This window comes from Phasianus colchicus, chromosome 11, assembly GCF_987193195.1.
Source record: "Phasianus colchicus chromosome 11, bPhaCol1.hap1.1, whole genome shotgun sequence".
Lineage (NCBI taxonomy): Eukaryota > Metazoa > Chordata > Aves > Galliformes > Phasianidae > Phasianus > Phasianus colchicus.
Genome location: NC_143446.1, coordinates 3444406 through 3463097, shown reverse-complemented (window position 1 = coordinate 3463097; position 18692 = coordinate 3444406). Strand labels below are relative to the sequence as shown.

General features: G+C 57.9%; 2 protein-coding genes across 8 annotated transcripts in view; both read right to left on the bottom strand.

Annotated features, from left to right (window-relative positions):
- Positions 1 to 14: 14 nt before the first annotated feature.
- NICN1 (nicolin 1, tubulin polyglutamylase complex subunit) lies at positions 15 to 2264 on the bottom strand. Its single transcript, XM_031611705.2, has 6 exons — positions 2112 to 2264; positions 1842 to 2015; positions 1659 to 1772; positions 1380 to 1451; positions 370 to 474; positions 15 to 260 (listed from the first exon to the last, which is right to left on the bottom strand). The coding sequence occupies exons 1-6, from the start codon at positions 2256 to 2258 to the stop codon at positions 219 to 221; spliced, it is 654 nt and encodes a 217-aa protein (XP_031467565.1). The 5' UTR covers positions 2259 to 2264; the 3' UTR covers positions 15 to 218.
- Positions 2265 to 3172: 908 nt separating this feature from the next.
- The window catches only part of DAG1 (dystroglycan 1), a 39139-nt gene continuing 23619 nt past the window's right edge, over positions 3173 to 18692 (bottom strand). For all 7 annotated transcript variants that reach the window (XM_090147986.1, XM_090147980.1, XM_090147984.1 and 4 more), the window contains 2 exons: positions 15278 to 15687; positions 3173 to 6026 (listed from right to left, as the gene is read on the bottom strand). In XM_090147986.1, the coding sequence (XP_090004112.1) occupies positions 3618 to 6026; positions 15278 to 15559 (2691 nt within the window). In that variant the 5' untranslated portion in view covers positions 15560 to 15687 and the 3' untranslated portion in view covers positions 3173 to 3617. The remainder of the gene's footprint in view (positions 6027 to 15277; positions 15688 to 18692) is intronic.

Here is an 18692-nt window from a genome sequence, read left to right as displayed (position 1 = left end):
AGCGGAGGCGGCAGCGCGGTAGTAGCCTTTATCCGGAGCCGCGGCTGCGGAACGCGTAGGGGCCGGGCCCCAACCGAGCCCGCGGGTGGTGGAGACGGCGCTGCGGGAGGGGCCGTGGGGCACGGCCGGCGGGCGGCACGGGAGGTAGTGGGGCAAAGGCCGGGTCGGAGTCCACCGGTTGCAGCATCCACGCCGGTTCCGGGAGCGCCCAGCGGGGCTCAGCCGTAGGACAGCAGGTTGACGTCGTAGCAGCCGTCTACCTGCGAGAGGAACGCGGCACGCTGGGTCCCGGCAGCGCCGCAGGGAGCACAGCGCACGGCCCCCACCGGGCCCGCGGCCGCCGGTGCCGCGGTTGAGCACCGCACTCACGTCGAAGCGCCCGATGCGCGCGGCCGCCTGGCGAGCGCGGACCACCTCCGTCAGCGCCCACATCTGCTGCACCTCCGCCGCCACCTTCTCCGGGTCGGGCAGCTCCTGGAAGGCAGCGGGAGCGGTGCCGGGAGGGCCGGGGCAACCCTCGTGCGGGGCATTGTGCCACGGCAAACAGCACCCGCAGAGCAGCCCTGCTGGGCGGCTGGGAAACGGTGACCCTGAGGGTGACACGGCCCCGCTGGCGGGCGTCCAGAGCGGGGACACAAACCAGGCAATTAGCTAATGATTAAAGACCTAATTGCACCACCGAGGTTCAGCACCCAGGACGCTCAAGCTCTTTTCCCAGCACGGCACTGCGCGATGCTCCCCACGTCCTCTCCCTCCCGCCCCAGCGTGACGTGGGGACACACGGTGACAACCCGTGGGGACATGGGTGACCCGAGCTCTGCCCCAACTCTCCTTGGACTCTGCTCACCCCGCGCCACCTAGCAGGCCCAACACCGGTGCTTGCAGGCTGTGATGGTCTCCATGGTCACCTCCTGGACCAACCCTGCCAGTCAGCGCTGCCCTCCCTCTGCCACCCGCCTGCGCTCGCGAGGCCTCCCCTGTCCCCAGGCAGAGGATGAGCTGATTTAAATGCCACCTCGATCTGCATGTCTCACGGGTATTTTTCTTCTGAACTCTGCACACTGCTTCCAGCACCGGGCAGTGGCTTTGGGGCTCTGGAATGATCCCTGGTGCCAGCGGGACCAGGAGGGGGCTGGAAGCACCCAGGGGTTGGGTACCAGGATTCGGTACATCCTCTGGGGATGGAGTGCTCACGCCATGATCTGTTGGGGTCAGAAGGCCCGGCAGCACTGGAGCAGCCACCAGCTGCGCACTTAGCAGATGGACAATGTGGGCTGTGTGACGGGTGGGAAGGACCAGCCCGTGCACCCCGGGGCAGGGTGGCACCCATCGGCAGCCCCACCCACGCCCCACCCACGGCACGGGACGGCCCCACTCACCCCGTGCAGGCTGGGGGGCTGCTCCGGAGGGCTCAGCTGGGACAGCCAGGAGGGGACGTCCTGCGGGGAGGTCTGCGGTGGAGCCAAAGGGTCACGCGGGGGCCTCTATCCCGCCCTCACCCCTCGCGCCGCAGTTCGGACCCCAGCATCCTCCTTGTTGCTACGAGCATCACTCCGCAGCGCCCAGGGGGTGGCACTCCGAGGACCCCGGGCCCCACGCCCCCCTTTCCCCTCGAGCCCCCCAGGGCGGACCCCGCGCTCGGGGCTCCCCGGGGTCACCTTGCTGCCAGGAGGGAAGAGCTGCAGCTCCTCGATTCCGAAGTGCAGCCACGCCGGGGAGGGCTGCCGCAGGATGAAGCGCAGCGCCGTCACCTGCTCCATGTCGCACAGCATCTGCGGGGGGACAGCGGGCGTCAGGCGGCCGGTGGGCGGCCGGGGGGCGACCGCGTGCCCGGGGCGGACCTGGGAGCGGCGGAGCGAGAAGTATTCCTGAGCGCCCAGCTCCGTGTGCGGGCACGGCATCAGCCGCAGGTCGCGGATGCAGGTGACCCACTTGCGGGGTCCCGGCGGCCCGGCCCGCTGCGCCCGCACGCTCAGGAAGGCGGTGTAGAAGTTCTTGAAGACGATTTCGTGCACCTGCGGGGGGCGGCGCGGTCACGGCCCCGGCATCCCGCCGGTACCCCGCCGGTACCCCGCCGGTACCCGCAGCGCCCGCCCCCGGCCCGCACTCACGTCAGCCGCGCTGCCGCGGGGAAAGCGCACGTCAATGACGGCCACGCCGGGCCGCGCCGCCTCGGCCCCGCCGGGCAGCTGCAGGTGGGCGGCGGCGCGGGCGGTGCAGGGCAGCGGGGCTCGGCCCGGGCCCGGCGCTCCCGACATGGCGGCGCCGCGCTGGGCGGGGCGCGGGACGGGGGGCGGCGCGGCCGGCAGGGGGCGCCATAACGCGGGCGGCGCCGCGCCGCGCTGTCACGGGGCGGAGGAGCGGAGAACGCGGAGGGACCGGCGGGGCGGGGCGGGGCGGGGCGGGGCGGGTCCGCGGAGGGTCCCAAGAAGCGGAGCCCAACAGACTGCTGTCAGCGTTACCCATCTTTAATGCTTTTTCTTTTTTAATAAAACAATTTGAGGCTGTATCAAAAATTTAGTAAAAAAATTAGATTTGAGACTTCACCGATTGTTCTGACTATTCACTATTCCTGGCGCTTTTTGTTCGTTTGTTTGTTTGTTTCCCCCCCTCCCCCCTTTTTTTTCCCCTTTTTTTCTTTTTCCTTTTCTTTTTATCCTTTATTTATTTATTTATTTATTTATTTTCCCCCCACCTTTCCCGGCAGCCCCCAGCCCTGTGCACACAGCCACGTGGCCCACCCAGCATCGCCCCCCACGAGAAGTCACTGTGATGGACGGCACTGCGCTACGGAACCCCTCCCCAGCTCCCGAACGCCCCACGCCCAGGGGCTGCCTCTGCACGGAGCCCCACCGGCACACAGGGCGATGCGGGCCCGGCTCGCCTCCCTCCAGCGCCCCCCGCTCCAGGCTGACCCCATGCTGTGTTGTGATGCGTGAGAAAAACAGGATCGCTTCGATTAAAAAAAAGAAAAATCAATGAAACAAAGCCAGAGCCCTCCGCCCCCAGCACCGGGGCCGGCTGTCCTCTATGGCCACCCCTCTACCTAAACCTATGACACCCCTGGAGCTTTACCTGCAGCGTAGCGCTTCCCCCCCCCACGCCCCCAGAACTATACATGAGTTTAGGTGAACAGCAGATTAAATGTAAAAACTTAAAAACATCGACTTCAGAAAGTCCCTTGAATTTAATTATTTTTTAGGCTACCTTTCATGTTACGTCCTGTAGCTAGACACACGTGAATAGAAAAAAACAGTACAGTTAGTGTTAAAGGCAAACAGCGGAGACCCAGAGTGCCACCCCAGTGCTGCCTGCTCGTCCCCCCCTCCCTGCCCTCCGCGCCGGCCCCAGCCGTGCCCGGAAGCCCGCCGCCAGAAAGGCGGTTTCGAGCTGAGAATTTTTCTATGAATAAAATAAAACCAAAGCTTGTTAGGCAAAAATAAAACAAGTGTCCCCCAGGTTCCACGGGCGCTCCGGCACGGTGGGCACAGCCGCAGGGGGGCCTGCTTGGGAGCAGGCTGGGATGTCGGCTTCCCGGCCGGCAAGGGGGTGGCCGGCCCGCAGGCGGCACCGGTGTGGGACCAGAGGCCCTGTCTCCCCCCCGAGCGTCCCGTTCGTTAAGGGGGCACGTAGGGCGGTGGGGAGCGGTAGGGGGTCATGTTCTTCGGGCGGGAGCCCTTCCCCTCCATGGGAGCGGTGAAGGGGGGGGGCGGCTGGTAGGGCGGCGCGTTGGGGTCCTCGTCCCGCAGCGGCGTGTACTCCCCGATGGTGTCCTGGTTGAGCGGCGTGGTCTCGGGCATGCTCTGGTTGGGGTACTCCGGGGGGGGCAGCGGGGCTTTCTCCTCCTGCAGGATGAGGGGCATGCTGGAGGACGGCGGGGGCTTGGAGTCGTCCAGCTCGTCGGCGAAGATGATGGGCACGCCCTTCTTAATGAACGTGGCCTGGTCTTCGATGGTCAGCTTCCCTTTCCTCTTCTTGCGGTAGCAGATCATGGCGATGATGCCGGCCACCAGCAGGATGGCGGCCACCACCACGGCGGGGATGACGGTGTGCAGGTACACGTCGTCTTCGCTGCTCTTCTCGGGGTCCTTCCCAGCCGCCACCGTCGGCGTTGCCTCTGAGATCACCCTGCCGTCCTTCATCACGGGGACGAACTGGATGTGCCTGCAGCTGCCGGAGCCCACCACCGACACGTTCAGAGGTTTGAACTCCGGCTGCAAGATGTTGGAGAAAGCCGGGCTCGGCCCCCCGGAGTCATCCGCAATCTTTTTGCTCAAAGTCCGGATCTGCTCGCGGGGGCAGGGCTCCAGAGGCAGCGTGTTGTTGGTCCATTCCACCACGATGGAGCCCTTGGTGATGTCCTGCACCGTGATGGTGCTGCTGTTCCTATCGCCGAACGCCAGGGCCAGCTTCTTCACCAGCATGATCTTCTTATGGATGTCATTTGCCACCGCGTTGTGGTCTCCTTCCAGCCTGGCCTTGAACTTCACCGGGGATTTGTCCCCATGCGGGCGTTTGTGGACGTGGATTTCAAAAGCGTCCACGGCAAACAGCCCCCCTTTGTCAGTGGCATACATGAAGTACTCGTGTTTCCCCACGTGGCTGCGGTCCGGCATGCCGTACATGAGCTGGCTGGTGCTGTTGAACTGGACCCACGAATTCTCCTCTATCATTTGCTGCTCCTTCAGCTTCAAGGTCAGCTGCAGCTTGTCAGTGGTGGTATCTTCCTTATCGTAGAAAGTATCCGAGGGTATTTTCACCTCAAAGTAAGTCCCCTCCCACGCGTCTACCCTGTCGATGTGGTTCGTCAGCTTGGGCGGCTCGTTTGGCTCCCAGGGCCGGGGGACGCCGCTGGCCGTGGTGCGGACGCGGGTGGGAGGGGAGGCGGTGGTCAGCTTGGAGATTGGGGAGCGGGTGGTGCCGGGGGGCTTCGTGGGACGGGGCGTTTTGGGCCTCCGGGTAGGTCTGCGTGTTGTCGCCGTGGAGGAATCTGTAGTGGACGGCGTGGCGGGCTTCAGAGTGGAGACTCTGGGCTTCTTGGTGGTGGTGGTGGGCGGCGTGATCACCGCGGTGGGCTCCACGTAGCCGGGCATCGTGGGGCGAATCGGCACGGAGACCGTCCCAGTGCCTTCCACCAGCCTGGTCGGCTGGATCGGCCCGAGGGTGGGCGTCTGCACGATGGGGCCCCTTGTTCTGATGGTGACCGTCGGCTTCCTCGGCAGCGGGATGGGCTCCCTGACCGGCGGGGCCGTTGTCTCCGTGGGGGGAGCGATGGCGGGCGACGTCGGGGTGGGGACAATCCTCGTCGGCGGCTCTTGAGCGGCGGTGGTGGGGGGTCCGATGGCAGTCAGAGGCGTGGGGGTGGCGTTGATCTGCCGCCGCATCCTTTTTGGGAGGTGAGGTTTCTTGTTAGCGATGTGCCAGCCAACTACAGGGTAGCCAAGGCGGGCAGACATAGTCCCCTCTTTGGCCGGGGCCTCGACCTTGCTGATGTTGGGGACGCTGTTTTGGCTCAAAGAACAGCCCAGTTTCCACGAGAGCAAGGCCCCGTTTTCCACCACCTTCTTCGCGTTTCCCGGCCCGGCCATGAAAGCCGACATGTCAAAGAGTCTGTTATTTACAACAGGAACCAACTTCATGTTGTGAAGCTCCACCTCTGAGAAGCTTCTCATCCTGTTTAAAAGTTCAATCCTCTGCTTTGGTGTCATTTTTGTCAAATCGGCATCCAGAATGACGGTCAGGATGGTGACCGGCTCCTCCGCACCGCACACGAACGGCGCGGTGTCGCCCATATCCTGGGCTGCCGCTCGCACCGACTGCGGCTCGCTGTGGTCTTCCTGGTGCACCTCCACGGAGAAGACGTTGGCGGCCTGCGGCACGTAGCTGCCGTTGGGGAAGGGCTGCAGCGTGGTCACCGAGATGTAGTGCACACCCTTGTCCGTGTCCAGGGGCAGCCCTTCCAGGGAGCTGCTCTCCGCGTTCCAGTGTAACCACGAAGGCAAGGACTCCTTCCCAGCCTCGGAGACCTGCCAAAGAAGAGAAAAAAGAGCTTTTAGAAGTACGGCATCAGGACAGATTATACCAGCAATAACATTTAATTAAAAGGAGAAAAAACCTGAAAGGTAACAACTGGGGAAGGAACGGCCTGGTGGGAGCGGGGCAGCCGGTGTCATCCCCTCGGCATGGTGACAAGGACAGGCTCTGCAGGGTGCACAGGTCCCTAAGACCTGAAGGACCACAGGATCTCATCAAGCGCTGCAAAGGTCACCGGCCTGCAGGATTTCACTTTCATACAGTAACTTGCTTTCACAGACAAGAAATAAAGCTGCAGACCACAGACGCCTCAGGACTCCAGTTCACTGTTTACCTACGGCTTTTAGGTCACAGCAATGCTTTTTTTATAGGGCTCGAGGTGCAGATGGGCAGAAGGCAACGCAGGATCACAGCTCCCTCTTTCTCAGCAGGCACTGCTCATCCCTCAGGGCTCTGGTTCCCCCACCTCATTGCCCATGCAGAGAACAGCCCACTCCCCTCGGCAGCACTACCAGGCCTGCTCAAGAAGTCCCACGGGGAAAGCAGCCTCACAGGGTCCTGCTCTGAAAACCTGGGTGCCCAAGAGCCCTGCAGAAAGGCTCGCAGAGCTGCAGCACAACCAGGTCTCTCTCCGCTGGCTACTTTTGTGCTTTTCATCTGCTAAGAACAAAGCTGCTACTTCAAAAGGGTAAGGAGAGCAGGAGGAGGCTGTCTGCAAGGATAGCACAGGGGCTGGGAACCTGCTGGGAGCAGCATGAGGACGCTGTGTGCCAGAGCAGCGGAGGGCTGCAGGAATCAGCCCCGCTCTGCCAGCCTGGGCAGGCCAGAAAGTGTGTCACAAGGCATGGTATGGTTTGTGGAGCAGAGCTTAAAGCTGTTAGCACATCTTTCAGTTAACGCCCAAGCCATAGTGTCAGAGAGCACAAAATAAAGATTCCTCTTTGCACCAGAGGTAGAAAGTCCCAAGGACCTTAAACACCAATGTAGCCCTTCCAGGTCCAGGGCTCAAGATGTGATGCCCTCTCATCCAGTTCTGCTGCTCACCCCTTTCTGCCAGCAGAAAGCTGCAGGCTCTGGCAGTGCTGGCACCCTCCTCTCCACCACGGCAGGGTTAGGAGCTGCCATGACCCTGGCAGCCCCAAGGAGCACCAGCCCTTCAGCTGAGCCCATGGGCTGGGCTCCTTGGCGAGGACAGGCTGTCCTTCCTCGGGCACTCCTTGCTCCAGATGGGGACAGTGGCAGGACCTGCTCCAGAACCAGGAGCCACCAACACGCCTGTGGAGAGGTGAGGAGCAAACACACAGGGGGACGTGGCCACAGTGCTGCTGAGACTCACCCAGTCAAGAAGAACGCAGACTTTAACAGCGAGTGGTTAGATGCAAGCAGGACGTGTAATTTCAGACTGTATGTGGGACAAGCCTCCCTCATCCGTGTGCTCTGCGAGCCACTAATCACAGGGTCACGTGCTGCTGAGCTTCCCTGTGAGCCAGGCCTTCGGCTGCTCCCTTTTCCCTGTGGCTGCTGTACAACCCAAGTTGCTGGAAAAGGCTCCCAGCACACAACCAACGGTCTTGTGTGCTCCTCACGTTGCTGTTTGATAACCAGAATGACTCAGAAATAGTGCCCAACCTCACGTGCCAAAAGAACAGAGTGAGACATGGCTCACTGTGACTTTTTATGCTTTGAAAACTACTTTACCAGCTTTACTTTAACAGCTTTTTCTGGCAGACATGGCAGGGTCTTGGAGGTGGAGGCCAACTGCTCAGGACCAACTTCTCTCCTGCTCTTCCTTGAAGCATATAGAGGGAAAAGCACTGCTGGCACCCCCAGCAGAACCTCGTGGGGACACTGCCAGGTCTGACCCAACTCCCATCCTTAAGGACTCGTGTTAGGCTCCAGCAAAGCCCTCCACGTAGCTCTGTCCTGGTCACGTCACTGCTGTTAGGGAACTGTGCTGCACGTGAGCAGAGCTCCAGACTCCTTTCTATCAGCATTTCCTCCCAGTATCGCTTCCGACAGTATTTGTCGAGGCTGCACACGGTTAATGATTCGGGATCTCTCTCTTTCATGTACAGCTTCCCAGCTTTCCACGCACACCATAAATATCAGCCTTAAGCCCCATCATTTTCCGCAGAGCTCTGCTTTCAAAACAACTCTGCTGTTGCTCAAGAAAAGAGGGCCGCCTTTGTTTTTCCGATAGCTGAGATAATTGTAAACCAATGCTTATCGGCTAAAGGTTACAGCAGCCTGGCAGCACGCTGAAGACCATCACAAAACGAGTAATTTTAAATCCACACAGGGGTCTGGCTGCTCCGAGACCCCGCTCCCAGCACACATGCACTGCTGTTATTTTTAGGCCGGCTAGGAGCAGGCAGGCAGCTCATAAACTAAGATAGCTCCATTTGATTTGTTTTTCAAACTTGGAGCTCAGAGCCCTTGTAGCCAACGAGACAAAGAGAAGCAAACAAGCTCTGAGCAGAGCTGCTGCCTCCGAGGGAATTCAGGCAGAAAAAACCAGCATTCTTGCTTACAAAAGTCCCCTCTAATCCTCCAAGTATTCAGTCCTCCTCCTCCCATGGAATCCTGCAGAAAGCAGGCAGTGATCCCATGCCAGGACGGCCGCGGTGCCAGGACACAGCCCTGCTGGGTGGAGGTGAATGCTGGGGGCAGCAGGGAGGCTCCCCAGCCCTGTGCTGAGGGACCTTCGCTACCCAGGCAGCCGAGGACTCCATGCTCCCACTGCCCGTGCCCTCTCCTACAAAGTCCCAGAGAAGGAGTGGGCCTTGAGAGCAGCCCTGTGGAGAAAGACCTGGGGGTCCTGATAGATGAAAAACTTAACATGAGCCAGCAGTGTGCCCTTGTGGCTCGGAAGGCAAATGGGATCCTGGGCTCCATCAGCAGAGGGGTGGCCAGCAGGGACAGGGAGGTGATTGTTCCCCTCTACTCTGCTCTTGTGAGGCCCCATCTGGAATACTGCATCCAAGTGTGGAGCCCCCAGTACAAGAAAGACAGGGAGCTGTTGGAGAGGGTCCAGAGGAGGGCCACAAAGATGATCAGGGGGCTGGAGCACCTGCCCTACAAAGACAGGCTGAGGGAGCTGGGCTTGTTCAGCCTGGAGAAAAGAAGGCTGCGGGGTGACCTTGTTGCATCCTTTCAGTACCTAAAGGGAGCCTACAGACAGGAGGGGAATCAACTCTTTGAAAGGGTGAGTGACAGCAGGACAAGGGGAAATGGTTTGAAGTTGAGGGAGGGAAGATTTGGGTTGGATGTCAGGGGGAAGTTCTTTCCTATGAGAGTGGTGAGGTGCTGGAACAGCTGCCCAGAGAGGCTGTGGATGCCCCGTCCATCCCTGGAGGTGTTCAAGGCCAGGTTGGATGGAGCGCTGAGCAGCCTGGGCTGGTATTAAATGTGGAGGTTGGTGGCCCTGCGTGTGGCAGGGGGGTTGGAGATTCATGATCCTTGAGGTCCCTTCCAGCCCTGGCCATTCTGTGATTCTGTGATAGGTCCTCCTGCAGCTCTTTGCCGCCCCTTCTCCCCGTGTTCATGTCTGTGACAGCAGACGCACGTCAGCTGAGCCCCAGCACTGTGCAGGACTGTAGCAGAGGGCACAGCCAGAGTCAGCCTGAGCCTCCCCACCTGCCCTGGGAGGCTGGGAGTGAGGTGGGTGCAGCGAGCACAGAGCTGCTCCCTGGCAGCTGCACACACACAGCCGCCCCGCTCTGCTCCCCCAGCACCGCCCTGAGCCACCCGCTGGCCCTGCGCCGGGCGGCCGCCCCCAGCCATGCCATTCCCTGCCGTGCCCTCGCTCCTGCTATAAGGGCACCATTCAGAGTCCCACCGGGCCTGGGCGAGGGAACACAGCGGCTGCTTCACTGGAGGTCGTGGCAGAACACGGAGCGTCCCAAGAAACCCTCCTTTCACGGGGCTGTGGCTGCGGTTTGTGCAGCCGCTTTGTCGTGGTGCGGCCCACGCGCTGCCCTATGGCACGGCTGGGGGTGAATGTGGGGCAGGAAAAGCCTGACGTGGCCCCAAAACGCAGCTCGGGGCAGGATCTTCCCTCAGAGCAACTTTCTGTAAGCAAAAGCCCAAAGGGAAGCAAAAATACCAGGGGGCGGGGATGCCGAGCACTGGGGGCTCGGTGCTGCCAGCCCTGTGCCTTCCTCCTGCCACCAGCACATCACAGGGATCTGGGAAGAGGGGCAAGGAGAGGTGAGTGGGGCTGGCAGCCCCGGGTCAGGCTGTGCACAGGGTGCTGCTGCTTCCCGTCTTGCTTCAGTCTCCCCGGATGCTCAGGGCAGCAGCTCGGCCAAGCAGGACAAAACAAGGAACTTCCCAGCCTGTCTGAAGAGCTGGTTTATAATTAGATTGAGTCACATTTTCCACTCCTCCAAATTCAGAGCTTGTTACTAAGCGTGCACTGAAAATGCCAAACTCCCCAACTGTTTTGCTGCAGGAAGGAGATAAGCAGTCCCTCGGCCCCCCAACAGCAGCCTTATCAGCTCCTCTTATCACCCCAATTGCAGCATTGCTCTCAGGCAGTGCCCTGCCCAAGAAGCCCTTTGCCTGGACCTGCTCCAGACATCACCTTTATCCCAGCACAGCCCCTGTAAATAGCTGCTGTTGCTTCATCTCTTAGTCAAGGTCTAAGGAAACTGGGGAGAGAGGTGAAGCTGCTGCAGTGTTTCCCTTCCATACAGCTCAGTGTGCCCAGCAGCCTCTGCTCAGTGCACCATGAGGACCCTGAGGCACGGCGCTGATGGCCAATTCTAATGCCAGGACTCCTCCAGCCCTAAAACAAGGCCCCCGAGGGCTGGTGAGAGCAAAGCTGTGTAGCAAGAGCCACTCCAGCAAATGGCAGGCAGAACAACCATTGGAAAGATCAGGCTCCTGCCTGGAAAGCAAAGACTTTGTTTGCCCAGATTGCTACCCGGCGCTCAGATGGCCTCACCAACCCTCAGCACAGATGCACCACACACAGCAGCTGCCTGAGTTAGTTCTGCTGCTGTCATCACTTCACCACCAGCTATGCTTGCACAGAGCAGCAGCTCCTTGGGGCCCTGCTACGTGCTCCATCTACTTTCCCCACAAAGCCCCAGTGATGCCGTGCACCTCCAACACATCAGGAGCACATCAGGAGTGGACTCCTCCCCAGGAGTGCTCACCTGGAGCCTTCAATTCTGGCTGAGCAGATATGCTGCTGGGACCTGCCCCAGGCCCCCTCTGTCACTGTGCTCCCCAGCTCTGCCTGGCTTTGTAGATGGCTACAAATGGCAGAAGTTCAAGGAAATGACCTAACAGTTGTGTTTGAGCTGCATGCCTTGAGACTGCACCTAACGTTCAGATCTGGGGGCACTGCCCGGTGTTCCTGGAGAGAAGCTGGAAGCCCAGATGTCTCCTGTTTCCTGCAACCAGATTGGAGAAACGCTGCCTCTGGTTCACAGTTTGGCACCAGAAAGCCTCTCCTGCAGACATCAGATGCTTTTTGCAACAGCTTCCCCAGCAGCCAGATCAGCTTCTTGGAGCCAGGACGGGGGCAATCACCACGTCAATGCTGTCCTTTGTCTGGTTTTAACTTGGCGTTGGCTTTCCTGATGTGAGTGGGGGTGCTGAGAGAAGAGAGCTGCACTTGCTGCAAAAGCCACTGTTCCAAATTCTGACAACAGTGCTGTAAGTGTTAGTGCTGCTGCCCTTGCATCGATTATCTGCTGTCACTCAGGCAGCGATGGGAGGCACAGATTTGCACGCAGGGAGAATGGGACAACCTTAGAGGTTGCACTCCCAGACCTCACTGAGAACAAGAATGGTCACACCAAATCCCAGACCACTCACCTTGGCTAATGTGCTCTCCTGGGACCTCATGAACTGGAAGGAGAAAGACTACAGCCCTGGGTATTCCAGCTGATCACATAGGGTTTGAGCCAAAGGCAGACATGGAAAAGCACACAATTATGGGATGGGGTATTTATAGCAGAGAAAAGGAAGTTTTATACAAGGCTCCAGTAACATTTTGCCTGCAGTACTTTGTATAGCTCTGGTCAGGCACCCACAAGAAAAATAAACTCAAGCTGGAAGAGGTGCAGAAGACAGCTGCAAAATGAGGAGAGGAAAAGAAAGCTTATTTTATGGGGAAAGACTAAAGAGATTGGCTTGTTTAATTTAATCAAATCAAGACAGGAGAACATGCCTGTCACTTTTAAATACATAAAGGAAGTAAATATTATGAAGGTGGAAGAGAGATTCAGGCTAAAGGGCAGCACAAATATTTCTAGCTATCTCTAAATTTAGGCTGGAAGTTGCATTTTTAATCAGAGTAGCCCAATTCTGGAACAGCCTTCAAATGGAAGCAATAAGAGCAGGAAATCCAACTGCTTTTACCCTGGGTGCGATGAGTTTCTCAACAACAGGACGCAGCAGAGCACGCTGCCCTGCTGGCTGCAGGGATGCAACAGGTCAGGGTTTGCTCCTTCATCTGCACATCCACCTCTGCGTTCTGACGAGCTGCTCCAACGCACTGGAATAAACTTGCTTTCGTGCTCCTCACCTGCTCTGAAGCTGGCTGGGGGTTAGCAGGGAAGCACTGGTGCCTGCTGGCAGCAGCACTACCTGACTGTGCAGTGAGCCCACGCAGCTGGGCAGGCGCCTGCCAGGCACTCCTCCGCAGCGCTGCCAATGCTGCCCGTTGTTTCCAGCCCACAACCAAGTATGCAGAGAAAACTACTTTGTCTGCAGGCGGCTGGAATCTGCTAACAAGCAGGGAGAGGAGCCGAGAGGCAGCTTCAAGGGGCTCCCCCCACCACAGTGAGGACTGAACCTATCGGTGGGAATTGCCTAGAAATGGAGCAGCCACACCACTCCCAGGCTCCTGAGGTTTGGGGGATGTCGTGTATCAATTGCTCAATTTTTTTTCTTCTAAATGAGATGATATCCAGCTTCCTAGAAATTTAAGGGGACTGAACGTAGGCAAGTACATCTCCTTGTAAGCACTGATTCACTGCTACATCTCAAAAGGGTGTCCCTACTCTCTCTCATTAGGGGTCAAGTAACTCATTTAGCAACATCCAGACTATAGAATCCTAGAATGGCCTGGGTTGAAAAGGACCACAATGATCATCTCATTTCAACCCCCTGCTATGTGCAGGTCGCCAACCAGCAGACCAGGCTGCCCAGAGCCACATCCAGCCTGGCCTTGAATGCCTGCAGGGATGGGGCATCCACAGCCTCCTTGGGCAACCTGTTCCAGTGCCTCACCACCCTCTGAGTGAGAAACTTCCCCTAAATGCACCATGTTATCACTGCTCTGGCTGAGGCAGCCTGAGAAAAAGAGCAGAACAGCTTGCCCTGAAAGCACCCCAGCACTCCAGGATTGCCTTTGTACGCCAGGAATCAGATCCCCATTGGGAAGGCTGGCCTCACTCAGCAGCCAACACAGCTCTTGGTGCAAGGGAGAGCCCTTCCAGATGCCTGCTAAGTGAGGCCAGGAGCACTGCCACAGAGCCTGCCTCACTTTTAAAATCAATTTCAAGGTGAACAGATGCAATGTGCATTCAGGCAAACCCACGTATGAGCGTGGAAATTGCTCCCAGCCTTTGCTGATCTACATCCCAGCCAGCAACTGCTCCTCCAGCCCCGCTCCAGCACGCTCCCTTTGCTGCTCTCCAAGCATCTGTTGCTATCAGCAAAGACTCCCTGACACCAGTGGCAGAAGTATTGTTCGGAGCTATTAGATGGGGCTGAAATAACACACCACAGAGCCACCCTACAGCTATCAAAGACGACTGTTGCGCCAGGAGGAGGAGAGTGATGCAGCTGTGGTGTTGAACAAGCACTGAGAATGCCTTCTTGCCATCAAAGTAGCCACTAGACAACACCAAAACAAGCCAGTCTGCAACAAAGCTCAAAACCAAAGCGATCATTTCTGTAGCACAAGATCTTGACAGTTTCCTCCAGTGAATTCACAGGGAAAGATAAAGCTCCCGTGGTGCTGGCAGCAGCACCCACCACACACCAAGCCACAAACCAGGCAGAGCTCACGGGCACAGCAGCCCTGAACAACTCTCCTGCTCACAAAGATCCACACTGAAGAGTCTGCTCCCTCCAGAGCTGAAGCCTGCTACCCTCACATCAGTGTCCTGTGCTAACAAACCCCCACCTGGCAGTGGTTCAAGTAGGGCAGCCACCACCACTCTCCACCAGTTTCATTAATCATCACAACCCTTGCTCTGAAACCAGCCCACCCCACCTCCAGCAAACCCCAGGGCTCACCCACCACACGTCTCTATCCCCCCATCTGACAGTCAATAACAGATGCATTCTTCAGATTTTCTACCTGCCATCAGGATGCTGCAATCCCAGAGCTGGAGACAGTGAGATGGTGAATCCGGACTGATGTAATTGCACAACAGCATGCACAGCTAAAACAAACCTGCCTGCAAGGAGAGGCTGAGATGTCAGGATGCCTCCTGAGTTGCTCTATCTGCCTCTGATCTTCTGAAAGGCACTCGAAGTTTGCTCTGTTACAACATTTTCCAAAAATGGATTTTTAAAAGTATTTTTCAATTCTACTTTCGGAAAAAAAACCAACAACTAAGATTGGAATTCTGCTTTCTTTCAAAAACAGAATTTTCCTGAGCTCTCCAGCAGATGCTGAGACAACTTCTCAGCACCCTTCCAGAAAAGGACAAGAGCTGAACAAGTATCTGTTTGGCAGCACGTCTGTCCTCCTCCAGCCTGCCCCAACACTTCCTTGCCCCCAGGACAGCTTACAAAGCTTAGTTTTTGGATGTCCGCAGTGCCAGTAGGTCAGACGAAAAGAAAGGTTCTGATCTTCCCAAGAGGACTTAGGGACAAGGTCAGGAAAGACTACGTCAAACACAGAACAGAGCCCTGCTCCCAGAACACAGCCTGTTTGTCTGGCAGTATTTTGTTACCATAGTGAAGCAGGCTCCCCGAGTGTCACGGCAGCAGTCTCAGGCAATGCACAGCTGCCCCGATCCCGAGGCAGCATCTCCCCACCGTGCCAGGGGCTGTGTGCTTTACAGCTTCAATGCAGCCAACAAACCTGAGCAGCCGTCTCAAAAACAGCCTTACCATAGAGGAAAGAAACTTTGCAGAGAGGTGAGAAAGATCTATGTCCTTCTTCCACAGCCCTACAAAGCCTGAAGGGAGCTCTGCAGCAACTTCACCGCATTCTCGTGGTAACCCCACAAACGACTGAAAATGAGCCCCAAGGAATGCCATTTCTCACCTGGACTACTTCTCCATTGGAAGCAATTAAATCTGTGGGGATGGAGACTCTGAAGAAGCGGCCCACCACGGCAGAGCTGTCTGGTATCCCCACCACAGCCGGCACAGTCTCTCGGAGGTCTGAGAGCACGGAGTGCATGGAGGCCTCGAGCTGGTTTTCCCAGTCCTTCAGCACTTCTGCTGGCTCGCTGGGCCAGTGGCAGTGAGCTGAGGCTGCGAGCAGCAGCACCGGGAGCAAAGTCCTCCCCAGGAACGGGGGCTGCAGGACACATCCAACAGTCATTCTGCCCAGTGGCTCTCGGACGGCGCTCCAGCAGGAGGAGGGATGTGGGGTGGGGTGTGCAGGCACGGCAGTGCGGGCAGTGGATCTGCCACTCCTCACAGCAGCCTCATCCTAAGGGTCCTGGCAACCTGGGTGAAGAAAGGAAACCGAATTAATTGCAAATTAATCGCAATCCCCAGCCAGCCAGCCAGCACGCACAGATCTCCTCGTGATGGGCACCGGGCTTCCCACCTTCCACCTGTTTGTTCTAATTTGCTTTTGGATTAAACCCTAAGAGTTGACACTATCAGAGAGAGCTTCCCAGCTCTTTTCCTGATATACAGCATCTCTAAAGCAATGCTTTCCATGCACACAGTTCTGCTGCTCCTGGAGCACCCGCTGGCCCCAGGCTCTGGGCAGACACAGCTGGTGGCAGAGCACAGCGCAGAGGGGTCTTTGGAGGCAAGCTGCACTCAGGCTGGGGCAGCAGCACATTTAAATGCTGATTACTCAGCATGAAGGTCCCTAGAAACCTTTGATACTCAATGCATGACAGATGCTTACAGATTCTTCCTCTCCTCCGCCCCATAGCCTGGCTTCTCAAACCAGTTGTGCTCTGTTCCAGCCTGTGGGATTCACCAGTGTTCATACCTGACTCTGGGGCCAGCAACATGCAATCTAGGATCAGACCCGAGCAAGCTACGCACGTGAGGCCAAGAGAGCACTTGGAACTGGACTACCATGGACCCAGGTGCTCAGGCACCTTTAACCAACCCTTTATTTCCCAGGCTGAGAGCAGCAGCTCCGAAATCCCAGAGCAAACCCTGCCCTCCTCACGACCAACAGCCACAGCCCCCAGCACAGCTCCCACGCTGGGGGTGCACGCCTGGCTGCCCTCGCACACCTCCTGCTGCCCTGGGTGCAGAGTTGTGTGAGCAGGGCTGGGAGCTGCCCTGTGCAAAGCTATCACAGGGCGGGTTCTGCATCCGCCCAGCTAACGAACAAAGCTGGAGCACGCTGTGGGTGCTCTGAGGCTGACGCAGAGCTTGTGCTATTCTGGACACTGAGTCCTTGGGCTGAGGATGCTTCAGCGTTCCTCACCCCTGGAGCTGTTTGCTTGTCGAGATGAAACTTAATCCACTCCCAAATCCTGCAGCCCGTCAGCCATTGCTGCAGCATGGTGCGCCCGGAGGCCACGCGGCTGCACAGCCAGGCCTACTGCAGAAGGGAGAAGGCAGAGGGGTTGTGCAAAGGCTGGCACAGAAGGGAGAAGGGTCCTCACCCTGCAACAGGCCTTCCCCACCTGCGGGCAGAGGGCTGACACCTCTGTGCCACCGCAAGGAAGCACCCAGGGGCAGTGGGATTGTGAGTTGAACACGGTAACCTGCAGCATTTGTCAGGCAGATATCTGATCTGAGCATTGCCAGTCTCAGAAAGGCCTCGAGTGAAAGGCAGGAGAAACAGCACAGGTGGAAAACAGTGCTGGAAAGCCCTGGGAATCAGCTGGGAGGGGGTCAGTGAGAGATGCTGGGCCAGAGGAGAGCCCAGGACAGGAGCACATCGGGCTGAGTAACAGAGAAACCAAATCCAGCCTCTTCCCAAAGGCAACACTGTGGTCTTTATCCAGAGTCAAACACCTGAGCTGCCTCTCCAGAGACTGTCACCACCAGAAATGGAACAGCTGGAGAGGTAAAGGCAAGTCTCACTTCCTGCAGGCCACAGCTCCTACCAGCTCCCTGCCTTGTTAGCAGATGAGAATCTGACACACATCAAATGGCACAGGGATGTGGATGGATTTTGGACGCGGTGAATTTGGATGAGTTTGAAGTCACCTCAACAAGAGGAGAACTACCACAACAGGTACCCAGAGAACTTCCAACACGCTCTGCACATCTTGTTCTGAATGAGTTCTGGAGACAGAACAAGGCTCTGCAGGAGGTCCTGGTGAGGCCACTGACTGCCACAGTGGGAAACCAGGACACTGTCACTCTGCACAGGGCTATAAGAAAGTAGAGGCTCTCAGCCTCCATAGAGTCTGCACACACAGCAGCTTGTCCATGAGCTGCTTCTCCTGCAGCCCCATCACTGGAAGATCCTGCTGCACAGAGGGACAAGAGAGCAGCCGTGCTGCAAGCGTGGGCAGGATCAGCGGCTGCAGCCAGGGGAGGAAGGCAGCAGCTGAGGAATGTGGCTGCTGTGGAGCTGAGATGGTATCAGCACAGAAACACGGCTGCTGCTCACAGCTGAGTCTCCACACCTGCGTGGGACGGACGTGCAGACAGCAGGACAGACGGGCAGCCAGCAGCAGCCGTGCAAAGCTGCAGCCACACCTGCAGAGGCAGGCACCGTGTCCCCACAGCAGCAATGCCCCCCGCTTGGCAAAGCTGCAGAACCACGCGCTGCCATGGCGCGGCTCTGTGTTGTTAAGCCAACTTTGCCCCAGGGTAATCCTGTCCGACGGGTAGGAGCGCCTGGGCAGAACGGAGCCAGCCCCTGATATCTGTGGCAAGCAGGAGAGGAGGATGAAGTCATCACCCACCGCAGAAAGAATCCCCGGAGCAGGCAGCAGGCACTGCCTGTGCCCCTCGGCCAGGCAAGTCAAGCACCGGCTGTGCAGCTCCAGTCTGACAACTGTAGGTCACACCAATTCCAAATTCCGTTTAGGAAAACCACAGAACAGTCTCTGTACCCAGAAGCAGAGCACGATGGAAGTACAGGAAGAATTCTGGAGTCGTTGTCAAAAGAAAAGCCAGGAGAAGCAAGAACAGCACTACAGCACCAAGAAATCTCTTTAATACAGCTCCTCACCAAACAATAAGCTGAGGTGGTCCCAGCACAGTGTGAGAGCCTGGCACCAAAGGCAGGGCAGCTCCCCACAACCACAGCAAGGCCCCCAGCTATGGTCTCTTCATGACAGACCCCCACCTGTGCACAGCACGGAGCTGTGAGTCTAGATACAAGTGCAGACACGCAGCAGAACAAACGTGGGAGGGTGGAAAAAGCACGGGCACCTGCACGACGCCTCCGGGGAAGTTCAAGAGCTACAGCCAAACTATTTCACGTGCGGTGACTGGCAGAACGCAGACTCACTTGTTTGAGGCTGCTCAGTCACAGGTAGAAGATAACAGTGCTCAGGATCACCTTCCACGAGCTG

Coding starts and splice junctions, on each gene's coding strand:
- NICN1 (XM_031611705.2), bottom strand. CDS start 2,258: ATGTCGGGAGCGCCGGGCCCGGGCCGAGCCCCGCTGCCCTGCACCGCC. Junction 1,452..1,658: donor TCTTCCCTCCTGGCAGCAAG/GTGACCCCGGGG, acceptor GCTCCACCGCAG/ACCTCCCCGCAGGACGTCCC. Junction 261..369: donor CGCGCATCGGGCGCTTCGAC/GTGAGTGCGGTG, acceptor TTCCTCTCGCAG/GTAGACGGCTGCTACGACGT.